At 38.5% G+C, this 16,152-nt stretch overlaps 2 protein-coding genes and 1 pseudogene across 2 annotated transcripts; all 3 read left to right on the top strand.

Annotated features, from left to right (window-relative positions):
• The first annotated feature begins 14 nt into the window (after nucleotides 1-14).
• On the top strand, nucleotides 15-449 carry LOC125220566 (probable carboxylesterase 2). The gene has a single exon (XM_048122725.1). It carries the CDS (start codon nucleotides 15-17, stop codon nucleotides 447-449), a length of 435 nt encoding a protein of 144 aa, XP_047978682.1.
• A 4,609-nt stretch (nucleotides 450-5,058) lies between these two features.
• LOC125224317 (probable carboxylesterase 2) lies at nucleotides 5,059-6,084 on the top strand. Its single transcript, XM_048127701.1, has one exon. It carries the CDS (start codon nucleotides 5,090-5,092, stop codon nucleotides 6,017-6,019), a length of 930 nt encoding a protein of 309 aa, XP_047983658.1. The 5' UTR covers nucleotides 5,059-5,089; the 3' UTR covers nucleotides 6,020-6,084.
• An 8,594-nt stretch (nucleotides 6,085-14,678) lies between these two features.
• LOC125220565 lies at nucleotides 14,679-15,796 on the top strand (annotated as a pseudogene).
• The last annotated feature ends 356 nt before the right edge of the window (nucleotides 15,797-16,152 follow it).

Below are 16,152 nucleotides of genomic sequence, written 5' to 3'. Positions count from 1 at the left end.
CCCACAACGTCGCGATGCGGGTCGGCTCGGAGAAGCCGGACGGGTTCAATTTGGAGGGGATTTTCCTCAATTGCCCCTTCTTCGGAGGCGTGGATCCGATTGGGAGCGAAACGACTGAGCCGTTCCGGAGTGGGGTGGAGTTTAGTGAGAGACTGTGGCGATTTGCTTGCCCGAGCTTTACGAATAGCGACGCGGGATGGGTGAATCCGGGTAAGGATCCGAAGATATCGGGTTTGGGTTGCGGGAAAGTGCTTGTTTACGTAGCAGAGAAGGATTTTCTCAAGGACAGAGGGCTGTATTACAAGGAGGTGCTGAACAATTGTGGATGGAAGGGTGAAATCGAGTGCGTTGAGGTTGCAGGGGAAGGGCATGTTTTCAGTGTGATTGTTTCGGATAATGAGACTGGGATTGATATGATTAAAAAAGTGGCTTCTTTTATCAATAAGTAAATGTATAATGTTTCGTGTGTTTATGTGGAACATTGAAACTGAAATAAATAAGGCTGTTTGATAATATTAATTTGGTCAGATTTTGATCAAAGATCGTCGTGGTGGTGGTTGATGAATGAGTTTATTTGTTTTTAAATTTTTTGGTTAATTTTTGGTGTGATTTGATATATGCTCGAAGTAGTTTCATTTTCTTAGAGCATTGGCAATAAGGGGTCTTCCCACGGCCGGGAAGGCTCCTATTGCGGCTGCCGAGATGATGGGCATGGCCGAGAGCGGGGGGACGGCAGTGGGAAGGTTCCTATTGCACGCTGACCGCCGAGCCATCCGAATTTTCAATTTTTTTCTTCATTTTTTATTTCAATTCTATATATACAACTCACTTCAACTTATATTTTAATAATTAATTGCATGTAAAGAGTGTCTATATGCTCAAAAGTAGTGTCTTTTCTCAGTATCTCATGCATTACGAAAATATGTCATCTATTACGAGATAGAAGAATAAAATTTTAAAGATTATTTGCATGTAAATATACAATTTCTAAGTTTTATTTTATCTTTTATACTATATGAATACATAAACTAGTTATGATACAAGTTATAACTTCTCTATCGATCTTGGTCACTAGGAAAAAGTTAGAAAGATTAAGAATTTCATTTAAAACAAGTCGTGATACCTTAACTTTCTGGGCAACAATCATATTATTTAACTAATTTTTTTGGCCCATTATAAATTCCTTTAGTTTTCGCATAGTTCGTGATTTTGATTGTCATGTTCATATTTTGAGAAATTTGAGGAAAGTAGTACTCCCTTCGTCCCCCATAATTTGTCACCATTTGACCCGGCATGAGTTTTAAGAAATGTAATAGAAAGTGGGTTGAAAAAATTAGTGGTATGTGAGTCCTACTTTTAGAGCATCCACAATAAGAATAGACCAGCCATAGGCCAACCACTCTATCTCCCTGCCACGTCAGCAGCACTAAAAATCCACATGTTACGTCAGCATTTACTCAAATAGGCCAGCCATAGGCTAGCCTCAATAAAAATAATTAAAAAATCAACTACATTTACGGAATTAAATTTATGATTAAATTGCGGAATTAAATTTACGAGACATATACGGGGAAAATTCATTAATTGCATTAAAAAAAGCACATTCATTTAAAAAAATAAATTACATAATAAAGAAAAAAAATTATCGCTGTGCAGTCTTCCGTGCCCACAACTCTTCAATTATATCCTTTTGGAGTTGAATATGAGCATCCACTTGGCGCATGTCGGCATATTCCTGGAGGCGGCCGACTTCATCGTGAGGTACCCCACGTCGTACGCTAGGGGTGGTCGTTCCGTGGCTTGGACCGGCTTCATCGTCATTGGCCCAACTAGTCAGTTGTACGCCTTCATCTTCGACGATCATGTTGTGCATGATAATGCAGGCGTACATTATATTAGCAATGCATTTGACATCCCACAAACGCGTTGGACCCTTAATTGCCGTCCATCGAGACTGGAGCACACCAAATGCGCACTCCACGTCCTTGCGCGCCGAATCCTGCTCTTCCGCAAAGTAGGCCTTCTTGTCATCCGCCGCGTGCCTGATCGTCTTCACAAAGATAGGCCACCTAGGGTATATCTCATCCGCCAAGTAGTAGCCCATATCATGCCGGTTGTCGTTGGCCACAAATGAGACGGCTGGACCGATGCCACGACCTTTCTCGTTGAAAGGGCGACGAGTTGATGACGTTAATTCGTTGTTCGACCAGCTACTAATCATCTTGAGATGGCAGTAGAGTAATCGGCTATGGCCTCGAGGATCATGCGTGAGACTAACATCCCAGGGAATCCATGCTGCTCCCCGTGCATCTGCATCAGATTCTGACAATCTTGGGGGGTAGGGCTTCGAAGGTACTGCTCACCGAAAATTTGAATCACGCCCTGACAGAAAAACTTCAGACATTCCAGAGAAGTCGTCTCACCGATGTGGAGGTACTCATCCCACATGTCTGCCGCGCCGGTTCATGTAGGCCTCCATAGCCTCGTTCATCTGTCGTTCATACTCCTCAGTATCCCCACCACTACCACCACTACCACCACTACTACCACCACTGCTACCACCCACGTTACTCATCGTTCGATGTTGCTCTTGTCAGAAATTTAGAGAGAGAAAAAACTCGTTGGAAATGAAAATGAAGCCCAAATCGCGATATAGGTTTCAAAAAATAATTTAAAAAAATGTGAAAATTGGCGGCCAAGGTGATGCGCCACAATAAGCGGCCAAGCAGCATAATCAATCGGCTAGCTCACGCCGTTTTTTCGCCGATTCGGCACTAGCCGATTACAATAGTTCGACTAGCGACGCGGATCTGCTAGCCGGTCGGCTAGCCGTTATTGTGGATGCTCTTATATATTAGTTTTATAATAAAATATGAGTGAGAATGAGTTAGTGGAATATGAGATCCACTACCAAAAATGGTAAAAATGAAAGGTGACAAATTTTTAGGGACAAACGAAAAAGAAAATATGTGACAAATTTTCAGGGACGGAGGGAGTATAACTTACTCTAAAAAGTACTACTCCTTCCATTTTAAAGAAAATGATTCATTCCTTAGGCACAAAAATTTTATCATTTATTTTGTATGTGAAATGAAAAGAGTAAAGTAAGAGAGAGAATAAAATAGAGAGAAATATATTTTCATTTTTATTAATAAGTTATTTTAATTGAGATAAACTAAAAAGGAAAGTAAGTACTATTAGAAATTGATATCATATTAATACACTAATGAGAAACACTGCAGCATTATTTTTACACTCTGTCGTGAAAGCTTTTTGATGAAACGACAAGAACATTAAAGATTTAAGTAAGCTTTATGAGTTAATGACTAAATGACAAATACAATTATAAAGAAAGATCTTGAGTCATCGCCAAGGAGCATTTGCAATGTGGACGGTGGGCGGGTCCTCCTAAGCCCATGATTTGCTCCTATCGTGGAAATGACACCCCCCCACCCCCAAAATTGATCGCCAGGCTCCTATCGTGGGAAATGAGCCCCCCCCCCCAAAAAAAAATAATTGATCGGCCCTAGCGGATCGACATGGCAGTCGAATCGCCCTCATCTTTTTTATTATTATTATTGTTATTATTATTATTATTATTATTATATTTTATTTCATATTTTCTATTTTCCATTTTATAGTAGCAGAGTTATTTTTTTTTCATTTTGAACGTTTCAGAGTAGTAGACTCATTTCCATTTGTAGTAAAAAGTACTCCCTCCGTCCTATAGAAGATGTCACACTTTCCTTTTTAGTTTGTCCTACAAAAGATGTCACATTTCTATTTTTGGAAAAAATTCTCTCTCATGTGAATATAAAAATAATATTTTCTCTCTCCATTTAACACATAAAACAAAACCTCCTAAAATCTTGTGCAGTCCCACAAGTGTGACATCTTTTGTGGGATGGAGAGAGTAACACATTTTCCCATTCTTACTTTTCGCTCTCTTTTACTTTATTGTCTCTACTCTTCAACTCTTCTACTTTATTATCTTTTTATTTAACAAATTACACTCATTTTTCTTAATCCATGTGCCGAAAAGAAATGTCTCCTTTACTATAGAACGAAGGGAGTACTGTGAATATCCCATCCCATTCTTTCCATTTCCCACACCAACATCTTTATCTTCTTTCATTTTCTCTAACTTTTTCTCGATCTTTAAGAATATCTACGGCTTCCGGTTGCGATTCCGTTGACGAAGTAGTAAAGCGCGTGATACAGCATGTGAGAAGCCAATTGGGAGTCGGTCCCCAGGCCAATTCGGCACCGTCAGTCAGTCGACTGTGACCATGCCGCGGCTCACGACCGGCTGTACCCGGATTAATTTGCCGAGTAGCCACAGTGGGGCCCGACGGTTTTCCGTCGGCGTATCAGAATGCAGCGAAAGCTATTCTTGCGCATTGCTAATGGGTTGTCGGCGCGTTACCCGGACTTCCAGCAGCACCGGGACGCCGCCAGCAAGCCCGGATTGTCGCCGCTACAGAAGTGCACGACTGCAATTAGGTAGTTGTCTTACGACGACAGATTTGTTTGACGAGTATCTTTTTGGATTCAAGAAATAATCAAAATAAAGCGTTAGAATTTATTTTCTTCACTCTTCGTGCTAGTCTTTTTTCTAGAGTTAGAACATCTCCAACTAATTACATTAAACTCAGACTCATTTGAGTGTAAAAATCACATCAAATATGATTTTTCTCCAACCATTTGTACTAAATTCAACGTTAAAAAAATATTCTCTATATTATATCTTTTTTCACTCATAAAATTTAAAAAAGTTTTCTATTTTGGTTTAATATAAACATAAAAATATATAGATATTCTTAACTCAACCATAAAAGATTGAATTAGTTTTGGAATACTATTGGAACTAATTATCTATGTCTTTTAAGCTTATTACTATATAGTATTGATGATGATTATACAAACCATCAAACCAAATAGAATATGCTAACGTCGTGAACATGGGAGACGACAAAGAGTTATTGCCATAAAACTACTAGTGTATATAAAAACAATTTTCCAATGAGTTATGCCCATAAAAGCAATAAACCTATCATTTCTCTTTTCCCTCATCACTCATCACTCATCCATGGCCGACAAAATCCTCCACGATTTCTTCCCAGCGCTAAGAGTCCACAAAAATGGGCGAGTCGAGAGGCTCATGGGCTTAGACCTCGTTCCTCCATCTCTAGATCCACTCACCTCTGTCCAATCCAAAGACGTCCAAATCGCGCCGGAGATCAATCTCTCCGCCCGAATCTACATCCCGCCCAACGCCGACCCCACCAAAAAGCTCCCGCTCCTCGTCTACTACCATGGCGGCGGCTTCATCATCGAATCCGCCTTCTCCCCGTTCTATCACAAGCACCTCAATCACTTAGTTGCCCAAGCAAACGTCGTCGCCGTCTCGGTTAATTACCGATTAGCCCCCGAATTCCCGATCCCGGCTGCATTTGAGGATTCATGGCGCGCTCTCAAATGGAGCGCCAAGGGAAAGGACGAGTGGATCAACGAATTCGCCGATCTGAACCGTGTTTATTTAGGCGGAGACAGTGCCGGCGCGAATATAGCGCACAACATGGCAATGCGGGTCGGGTTGGAGAATCCGGAGGGTTTCAATTTGCTAGGGATTTTCCTCAATTGCCCCTTTTTTGGGGGCATGGATCTGATTGGGAGCGAAACGACGGAGGAATCCAAGCGTTGGAGGGAGTTTTTTGAGAAATTGTGGGGATTTGTTTGCCCGAGCTTGAGGGACCGCGATGAAGGATGGGTGAATCCGGCTAAAGATCCGAAGTTATCGGGTTTGGGGTGCCGGAAAGTGCTAGTTTATGTAGCAGAGAAGGATTTTCTCAAGGATAGAGGATTGTATTACAAGGAGGTGCTGAGCAACTGTGGATGGAAGGGAGAAATCGAGTGCGTTGAGGTTGTAGGGGAAGACCATTGTTTCAGTATGATTAATTCGGATAGTGAGGTTGCGATTGACATGATTAAAAAAGTGGCTTCTTTTATTAATCAGTAAACGTATAATGTTTCATGTGTTTATGTTCAACATTAAAGCTGAAATAATAAGGGTTGTTTGGTAAATGTTAATTCGTTCAAATTTAGATCAAGGTGATGGTTCATGCATGAATTGATTGTTTTAGAAAATTATTACACTCTTTTAATTTTAGTGTGCATATGTATCTTTTTCGTCTAGATGTTGTGTTTGACACCTTTTTGCAATTTATTTATTTCATATTGAATGGTTGTGTCACACTCATACCACATCCAATTCAATTGTATAGTAAATACCTGAAATAGATTAACAACAAGCTTTCTCTTTGGAAATTCTGGACGAAATGGAGGCAACAACAATGATTTCTAGAAATGAGGTAGACTATTATACTTGCGCTTTTGTTATTTCATAAATGAGTGAAGCATTCACCAATGAGTAATACAATCCATAATTTTCAAATTAAATGCACAATTAGTTACGCATGCTCAAAATGCGTATCACCCAATTATAGAAGTAAAAAATATAGCCCATAATGAAATTCAGTGGATATATCCATCCATTTTGAGAATTTCGCCATACATTAAAATGATATATAAGCATTCATGACACGATTAAATAAGGCTAAATCAGAGTATGGTCCCAACAGATATGGACACAATACAACACGAGCAAAAGTTAATTCGTGGTGACATGACAAATAAGACCCGTGAATTGTACATGTGTGTGCATGCCATGCCTAAAATTGTCAATCACAACAAATTCTCGTCGTGTCGTCGAAGAGTTATTGCCGATAAGTGTATAATTTGCTCTAAAAAATATGTAGGTGAGTGTATATATAAAATAAATTAGTTTTACTAATTAATGGAAAATACACAATATACATATGATTTTTTTCCAACTTATTAGCCGGAAAAGAAATGTATTGCCAATAAAGACCCACTTGATACTCAAGCTTATATATGACATGATACAAGTGACCAGTGGCGGAGCCAGGATTTTAATCATGGGGGGCCCAAATTACTGTTCAATTTTATTAATTTGTTTCGATATCAAGTTGTTTCAGTATCTACAATATGAAATTAACTCGAACATAAGTAATAGAGAGATGTACGCGAGAGACGGATAATGAGATCGATAACTAGAGGATGGTAATAAAAATAAAGATACATTGACAACGTCAACATCGATATAATTAAAAATAAATAGCATATCATTAAAATTGATTTTAAATAATATTATTATGCTATGACATAGTATTTATGTATGTTCTAAAATTATGAAAATTATTCTTAATAGTTACAAAATAAAATTATTTATACAAGATTACTAGCTATAAGATTATAAATTACTAGAGAAAATAAACAAAACTATTAGCATTAGAATATCTAATAGAACATAAACATATTCAAGTCTCAAGAGAAAATTTAACATCATATTTATAGATAGTGATAAAAAATGACAAATTTTGCAAGATCAGGATTCGAACCTGAGTTCACTCAGCTACATGTGCATCATCCTTACCAATTGCACCACTATAAACTTTGTTAATTGTTTTGTACATATATAATATATAGGTAAAGTTGGAAAGGGTGAGGGGCCCAGGGGCCCCCCTGGCCCCACCCTAGCTCCGCCCCTGCAAGTGACCCTATCAGTAATTGCAGATAAAAGAGATAATTTACTCAAAACGGTACATGTATAGATGATCATATTAGTGCACACAAATGTATATACTACAAAAATATATATTTTTTCTAACAGAAAATACACAAAATATTATTTAATTACTTAAAATTTATTAATGTAGGATATTGGTGTTTGGTAATTTTAAGAACTTTAAAGACCTAATCTGTCATTTTTTTTTTCAAAAGTCAATTATTTTAATATCATTCTCCCACCGTCCCATAAAAATATGGACAATGGATCTGACACGAGAATTAAGATAAAATTGATAAAATAAGAGAAATAAGGAGATTGGTATGGTAAAGTAAGAGATGATGAGAAAAATAGGTAAAGTAGTGTTAGTGGATAGTGAGACCTACATTATTAAATTGATATAACTTCCCAAAAATAAAATGCATATATTTTTGTGGGACGGACGAAAATGAAAAGTGAACATATTTTTATGGGATGGGAGAATACTATTTTTTTGCCCTTTTTTACTAAATCAATCTTTCCTGACTTAACTTGGTTAACATCATTTTCTTAAATCACCGGTAGAAAATAGACAAATTGATTAACCTCAACATAAGTTACTCCATGCGTCCATGGATAAATGGTCCAATTTAAATTGACACGAGTTTTTAAAAATATAAAAAAAATGAATGGATAAAATTAGCAAAATATGAGTCATAATGTTATATAGTATATGAGTGGAATGCATTAATGGAACGTGACTAACTGAATACGTTATTTAATGATGGACGGAGGGATTATTATTTATTAATTGAAAAAATACAAGTCCTCATTATTAATTATATACAAAACCATATTGATAATAACTCAAACTCTATATCTTTTAGTTGGAGGAGAAGTCATGGAAGCTTTCTATTGAGCAGACGACAAATGCAGTTTGTAAGAGTGATTCCATTACTAAATGTGGATAAGAGTGAGTATGGTCTATTCACAATATGGTCTATTTTTTGTGGACGGAGGGAGTATGAAATACTCCTTCTGTCCCCCATTAGAGCATCCGCATCGGTGCTCTTGCTGAAGACAAGAGCACGAGCAGCTAACATGACATGTTCTGGTTGGCCGTTGGTTTTTATCATTTATTATTATTTTTTTTAAATTCAAAAAAATCTGAAAAGTTTAGATTTAATAAAAAAAAAATTCCCACTTCCCAATAAAATGTATCCGATTTTCCCACACTTTTAATTAATTTATTTTTATTATTTTTACCCCAAAATTCACACTTTCATCTATAAATACCCCCATTTTAACAAAAAAATCACACTATACCAAACAACTCTCTCGCTCTCAATTTTTAGAATTTTAATTATGTAATTTTTAATTTTTAGAATTTTAATTATGTAATTTTTAATTTTTAGAATTTGAATTATGTAATTTTCAATTTTTTAGTAATTTGTAATAGTATTAGGTATTTTTATTGCATTTTAATATTGTGGAAATGTTTTTAGTAATTGAAGTATTTAAATTGAATAATAGAATGGTGAGACCTTTAAGCATGCTTTTGCAGAAGAGCATGGATGCGGGTGTTGTGATTTTACAGAAGAACATGGAGTAAAAAATGAATAAAAGTGGGTCTGCGTCCACATCCATGCTCTTGCCTAAGTGGACTGAAAAAAATTAGTGAAATATGAGTCTCATTTTTGTGTATTAGTTTTATAATAAAATGTGAGTAGAATGAGTTAGAGGAATATGAGATACACTTATTATTTATAGAAAAAAGTAAAAGCGGACAATTAGTGGAGGACGGTTAAAAATGGATAATTAATAGGGGTGGATAATTAATATGGGGCGGAGGAAGAATATATGAAGGGAGATTACCAAAATAGACACATAATTAAAAATGTATTTCCAGCTAAGTCAACTAGTAGAAAAGATTTAATGTAGTGATTATTTTCAAAAACCTATATGCCCCATCTAATTAATTCTTTCCTAACAATGTACTTTCGTCGACTATTTAGGAAAACAATGAATTCAAATTTATGTAGAGATAAATAATGCTCTAAAGAATAATGGGTTCGTATCCTATCCCATTTCTCATTTTAACCGCCAAACCAAATGGAATATGCTAACGTCGTGAATATGGATTTATCGCCATAAAAGCACAGTGTAAATAAAATCAATTTTCCAATGATTTATGATAAACCTATCGTTTCACTTCTCCCTCACCACTCATCCATGGCCGACGAAATCCTCCAAGATTTCTTCCCAGCGCTAAGAGTCTACAAAAATGGGCGAGTGGAGAGGCTCATGGGCTTATGATAAACTGGTAAAGATGGCATGATTCTACCGAAGTATGAAGAAGAGTAGAATTGTAGAGAAACTTGATTTCGTATTATTGAATGAATCTCAATACAAGCACGAGCCCCTTATATACTAGGATGCTCGGTGTAGATACCACAAGAGCAGAATATAAAAGCTCTAATCTAAACTAACAACAGAAAATAGCCTCTAACTACTTGACAGCTGTAAACTCTTGACAGCTCAATGACAGCTGTGAACTCTTCTTCAAGCCTTCACCTCAGTTTTCTTTCTCGAAGCTTCCATATAGTCTAATAGCCCCCTTCAAGATGGACTGTACACAGTGGTGAAATCCATCTTGTGCAACAGAGTATGAAAAGGTCCAGCTGCTAATGGTTTAGTAAAAATATCTGCCAGCTGAAGATGATTATGAACATGTATAGGCTTGATCACCCCTTCAACCAGCTTCTCTCGAATGGTGTGGCAATCTATTTCAATGTGCTTGGTACGCTCATGGAACACCGGATTAGAACTAATGTAGACCGCCGCCTGGTTATCACAGTAAAGAGGAACCGACTGCTTCACATGAACTCCAAAATCTTTAAGCAAAGCTACAATCCAAACAACTTCACAGCAAGCTAAAGCCATTGCCCTGTATTCAGCTTCAGCTGAGGATCTAGAAACAGTGTGTTGCTTCTTTGAACGCAAAGAGATGAGAGAAGTTCCAAGAAACAAGCAAAATCCAGAAATACTTCTTCTAGTATCAGGGCAAGCAGCCCAGTCTGCATCAGAAAAAATGCTTAAAGAAGGATCAGCTTTGGCCGAGTAGAACAGATCATGGCCCAAGGTGCCTTTCAAATATCTGAGAACCTTCTCTCCAGCTAGCATGTGCCCTGAGCAAGGCTTAGACAAGAACTGACTAAGCTTATTGACAACAAAAGTTATGTCGGGTCTAGTTATGCAAAGATAGACTAGTCGACCAATCAACCTCCTATAAGCTGTGGGGTCAGAGAGGAGTTCCCCTTCTTCTTGTTGGAGAGTTTTGGTTGAGTCCATTGGCACTGTAGAGGGTTTGCAACCAAGCAGCCCAGCATCAGAGACCAAATCCAAAGCATACTTGTGCTGAGATATGAAGATTCCACTATGATTTCTAGCAATCTCAATACCTAAGAAGTACTTAGGAGCACCAGGATCTTTATATTTAAAGTGACCATTGAGAAACTCTTTAAAACTGCTGATCTGAGAATCATTGCTGCTTGCAACCAGAATATCATCTACATAGATGACAACACCAAAAAAGGCTCCATCACTGGAGTGTTTATAGAAATATGAATGGTCTGATGCTGACTGCAATAAGCCAAAGCCTGATAGCACTTGGGAGAATTTTAGATACCACTGTCGCGACGCTTGCTTTAGACCATACAATGATTTCTTCAATCTGCACACAAGCTTCCCAGATTCAGGTGGAATATCTGGAACTGCCAGCCCCGGAGGCAATGTCATATATATTTCTTCATCAAGCTCACCATACAGAAAAGCGTTATTAATATCAAGATGAGCCAAATGCCATCCATGAATAGCAGCCAAGGCCAATACCATCTTAACTGTAGTGAGCTTTGCAACTGGGGAGAGAGTATCATGAAAATCTACCCCAGCTTGCTGTGTGAATCCCTTGGCCACCAAACGGGCTTTATATCTTTCAACCGTAGCATCAGCTTTAAATTTAATCTTGTATACCCATTTGCAAGATATAGGAATCTTGCCTGGAGGTAAAATAGTAATCAACCAAGTATCAGTTCTGATCAGAGCTTGTAACTCCTCTTGCATGGCCAAAACCCATTTAGGATGTTGGGCAGCTTGTTTATAGGAGCTAGGTTCAGTGAGTATGGAAAGAAGAATGATGAACTTGAGGTAAGGTTGAGAGAGCTTGTTCAGAGAAAAATATGAGGAAATGGGATATTTAGAGGAAGAGACTACTAAGTTACATATGTAGTCAGTTAAATGAGATGGTGTCTTGATGGTTCTTCCATAGGCAGTGTGGTGAGGATTTGAGGGAATATCAGTAGAAGCATTATTTGGAGAGAGATTTTTCTGAGGCAGAAGGGGGAGTGAGATATCAGTTTGAGATGAAGAGACATTATTATCAGGAAAAGAAGATGGTGGCTGATGTGAGAATGGGAACTCAGTTTCATGAAAAACAACATTTCTACTGATGAAAATGTTGTTTGTCTCTAGATCCATCACCTTATAGCCTTTATACCCAGAAGGATACCCAATAAAAACACATCTTATGGCTCTAGGGGAAAATTTATGCTTGCTTTTATCCAGGGTGGAAGCAAAGCAGAGGCAGCCAAAGACCTTCAAGTTGGAATATATAGGGATTTTATTGAACAGAACTTGAAAGGGTGTAGTTTTATTTGGGAGCACAGATGAAGGAACTCTATTGATGAGGAATGAAGCAGTGAGAATGCATTCACCCCAATATTCCATAGAGAGATGAGATTGAAACATCAAGCTTCTTGCAACATTCAACAAATGTTGATGCTTTCTCTCTACTTTTGCATTCTGCTGTGGTGTCTCTACACAGGAATGCTGGGTAATGGTTCCATATGAGGAGAGTAAGGACGTGAGATTAAACTTGGAGCATTATCACTTCTTATAACTTTGATTTTCTTTAAGAATTGGGTATGTATAGTGGAGAAAAACTGACTCATAACAGCTTGAACTTCAGATTTTTGAGTGAGTAAGAAGGTCCAAACGAATCTGGAAAAGTCATCAACTATGGTGAGAAAATATCTGAATCCATCATGTGTAGGAGTAGAGAATGGCCCCCATACATCACAATGTATCAGATCAAAAATGGCTGATAAACTGTAGGTGGAAGTTGGAAAAGGCAGTTTCTTTTGTTTGGCTAGAGGACAGATTTGGCATGTAGATAAGTGAGTGTTTGATGGAGACAAAACATCAGATAGAATTTTCAATTTATTGAGTGAAGGATGGCCCAAACGTTGGTGCCAAACATCCAAGCTTACAACGGAATTAACAAAAGCAGCAGAATAAGAACTGCTAGTAGAGAGACTTTTATGAGAGTGGGATTGTTTCATACTTTGATTAGCAGCTGGAGAGTCTGCAAAATCAAATATGTAGAGATTTCCAACTCGTTTACCCCTCCCAATCATGGTCCCCAGTAAAGCTTCCTGGATATGGAATTGATTATGAGTAAAGGTAACAGTACATGAGGTGTTTTTGGTGAGAGCACTCACTGAAATCAGGTTGAAAGAAAAGGAAGGGACATGTAAAACTGAGGTTAGAGTGATTTGAGAGGTGAGATTGACAGTACCTATATGGGTGATTGGTGCTGTCTGGCCATTGGGAAGGTTTACAGAAGCATTGGAGATTGGTGATGCAGAAGATAGGAGAGATGGATCATAGCAGACATGGTGTGTAGCACCTGTATCTAAAATCCAAGTAGAAGAGCTAGAGCATGATGATGATAAAGTATTTACAGAAGGATAAAAGCAAACTGTACCAGAAAAAGGATTATATGATTGAGCTGGTTGAGCCTGATTCCGAGTCGGTGAGAACTGAGTATTATCAGATGGAGAATTTAGGGAGTTTTGATTGTGGAATTGGCTCTGCAAGAGGTTCACAAGCTGCTGATACTGATCCATACTAGGCAGATTCATAGCAGCCAAGGGAGACACCTTCAAGTCAGAAGCATTAGAGTTATCTTCAACACAATTTACTGATCTGTTGTGGTATGAACCAGATGAGTTAGATCCAATTGATTTGCCTTTTCCTCTCCCAAATCCAGGGGGAAAACCATGCAGAAAAAAGCATTTATCCACAGTGTGGTTAGTTTTACCACAGTGACTACAAAGATATTTGTTGAGGCCTCTGCCAAAGCTAGATGCAGCATTTGCAAAAGGCTGCTCACTTGTGACCGGAGCTGGATTTGGAGTTGGAATAGAATAAGCTGAAGATAGACTACCATCGATATGCCGCTGTCTTTCCTCCTGAATAACTAAGGCAAAAACCTTAGAGAGTGGAGGCAGAGGAGTGAGTGATAGAATGTGAGATCTGATTTGAGAAAAAGTAGAATTCAAACCAACTAGGAATTGCATAGTGCAATCATTCTCCTGGTGTTGATTCCACCTTGTTGCACTGCCACAATTGCACCGATTACAAGTGCACCAAGAGAGTGGCTGTGAATTTTTGAATTCATCCCAGACAATTCTCAAACTTGTGAAGTAGCTGCTAACATCAGAAGATCCTTGAGAGAGAGTCATCAACTGTTGCCGTAACTGATATAAACGAGCAGAATCACCTAAGGAGAAACGCTCTTTCAGATCTGACCAAATTTCATACGCATCATCGAGGTACATAATACTTGAACATATCTGAGTAGAGACTGAGTTTCGCAACCAAGCAACGACCATGCTGTTGCATCTGATCCATGATTGATATAGAAGATCATCACGGTTAGGACGAAGAATAGATCCATCAACAAAAACCAATTTGTTTATAGCTAGGAGAGCTGTGATGAAGGAACGACTCCATGTGATGTAATTGGAGCCGATCAGAAGCTGTGGAACGAGAATTACACCAGGATTATCACTTGGGTGAAGAAAATATGGACTAGAGGTATCTTCAGTTGGTGGAGCTTGAGCTTGATTTCGACCGCCGCGACCATTCATTTTGATCGATTGGTCGGTGGAAAAGAGAGATCGACGAGAGAATAGAGATCAGAGTGAGAATGCGGAAGGTTTATTCACTGATACCATGATAAACTGGTAAAGATGGCATGATTCTACCGAAGTATGAAGAAGAGTAGAATTGTAGAGAAACTTGATTTCGTATTATTGAATGAATCTCAATACAAGCACGAGCCCCTTATATACTAGGATGCTCGGTGTAGATACCACAAGAGCAGAATATAAAAGCTCTAATCTAAACTAACAACAGAAAATAACCTCTAACTACTTGACAGCTGTAAACTCTTGACAGCTCAATGACAGCTGTGAACTCTTCTTCAAGCCTTCACCTCAGTTTTCTTTCTCGAAGCTTCCATATAGTCTAATAGTATATAAAATGGGTCACTCACCCCTTAAAAGGCCTCATAAGGAGAAGGGTTATCCACACTTATATGGATTAGATTGGATCATCACCAAGTCGATGTGGGACAGAATTGAGAGAATTTAACCGCTTAGAATCCACTCACCTCTGTCCAATCCAAAGACGTCCAAATTGCGCCGGAGATCAATCTCTCCGCCCAACGCCGACCCCACCAAAAAGCTCCCGCTTCTCGTCTACTACCACGGCGGCGGCTTCATCGTCGAATCGGCCTTCTCCCCGCTCTATCACAAGTACCTCAATCACTTAGTTGCTCAAGCAAACGTCGTCGCTGTCTCGGTTAATTACCGATTAGCCCTTGAATTCCCGCTCCCGATCGTGTTTGAGGATTCATGGCGCGCTCTCAAATGGAGCACCGAGGGAAAGGAGGAGTGGATCAACGAATTCGCCGATCTGAACCGTGTCTATTTAGGCGGAGACAGCGCCGGCACCAATATCGCCCACGACATGGCAATGCGGGTCGGGTCGGAGAATCCGGAGGATTTCAGTTTGGAAGGGATGTTCCTAAATTGCCCCGCCTTTGGGGGCGTGGATCCGATAGGGAGCGAAACGACGGAGGAATCCAAGCGTTCGAGGGAGTTTTCTGAGAAAGTGTGGGGATTTGTTTGCCCGAGCTTGAGGGATATGGACGAGGGATAGGTGAATCCGGGTAAGGATCCCAAGTTATCGGGTTTGGGATGCCGGAAAGTGCTAGTTTATGTAGCAGAGAAGGATTTTTTTAAGGATAGAGGGTTGTATTATAAAAATTATATGGGACGGAGGGAGTAATATGTAGTGAATAATTAATATAATTAAATCTATTAGTATACATTAAGTATTGAAAATATTAAATTGTTTATAACAATTATATTATTAAACACGAATAAATTGTGTTTATAATAAAAATTTAAGTACCTAAAACTTTACTAAAGAAAATATAAAACACACATCCTAACTAAATGAGAGCAAAATTAGCATGTGTATAGGAGAATATTATGCGTTCCACATCGAAGATTAAGGACTGATTCATATCTTGGAAGTTACTATAAAAGGAGTACCTCAATCAAAACTAAAATCATGCTACCGGTTTGACCGGCTATTGGTTTCCAGTCAAACTG

This window comes from Salvia hispanica, chromosome 4 (genome assembly GCF_023119035.1).
Source record: "Salvia hispanica cultivar TCC Black 2014 chromosome 4, UniMelb_Shisp_WGS_1.0, whole genome shotgun sequence".
Classification (NCBI taxonomy): Eukaryota; Viridiplantae; Streptophyta; class Magnoliopsida; order Lamiales; family Lamiaceae; genus Salvia; species Salvia hispanica.
Note: the sequence above shows the minus strand (reverse complement) of the source record. Positions and strands in the feature narration are given on the sequence as shown.

Excerpts from the sequence above, each read along its gene's own strand:
- LOC125220566 (XM_048122725.1), top strand. The coding sequence starts at position 15 with ATGCGGGTCGGCTCGGAGAAGCCGGACGGGTTCAATTTGGAGGGGATT.
- LOC125224317 (XM_048127701.1), top strand. The coding sequence starts at position 5,090 with ATGGCCGACAAAATCCTCCACGATTTCTTCCCAGCGCTAAGAGTCCAC.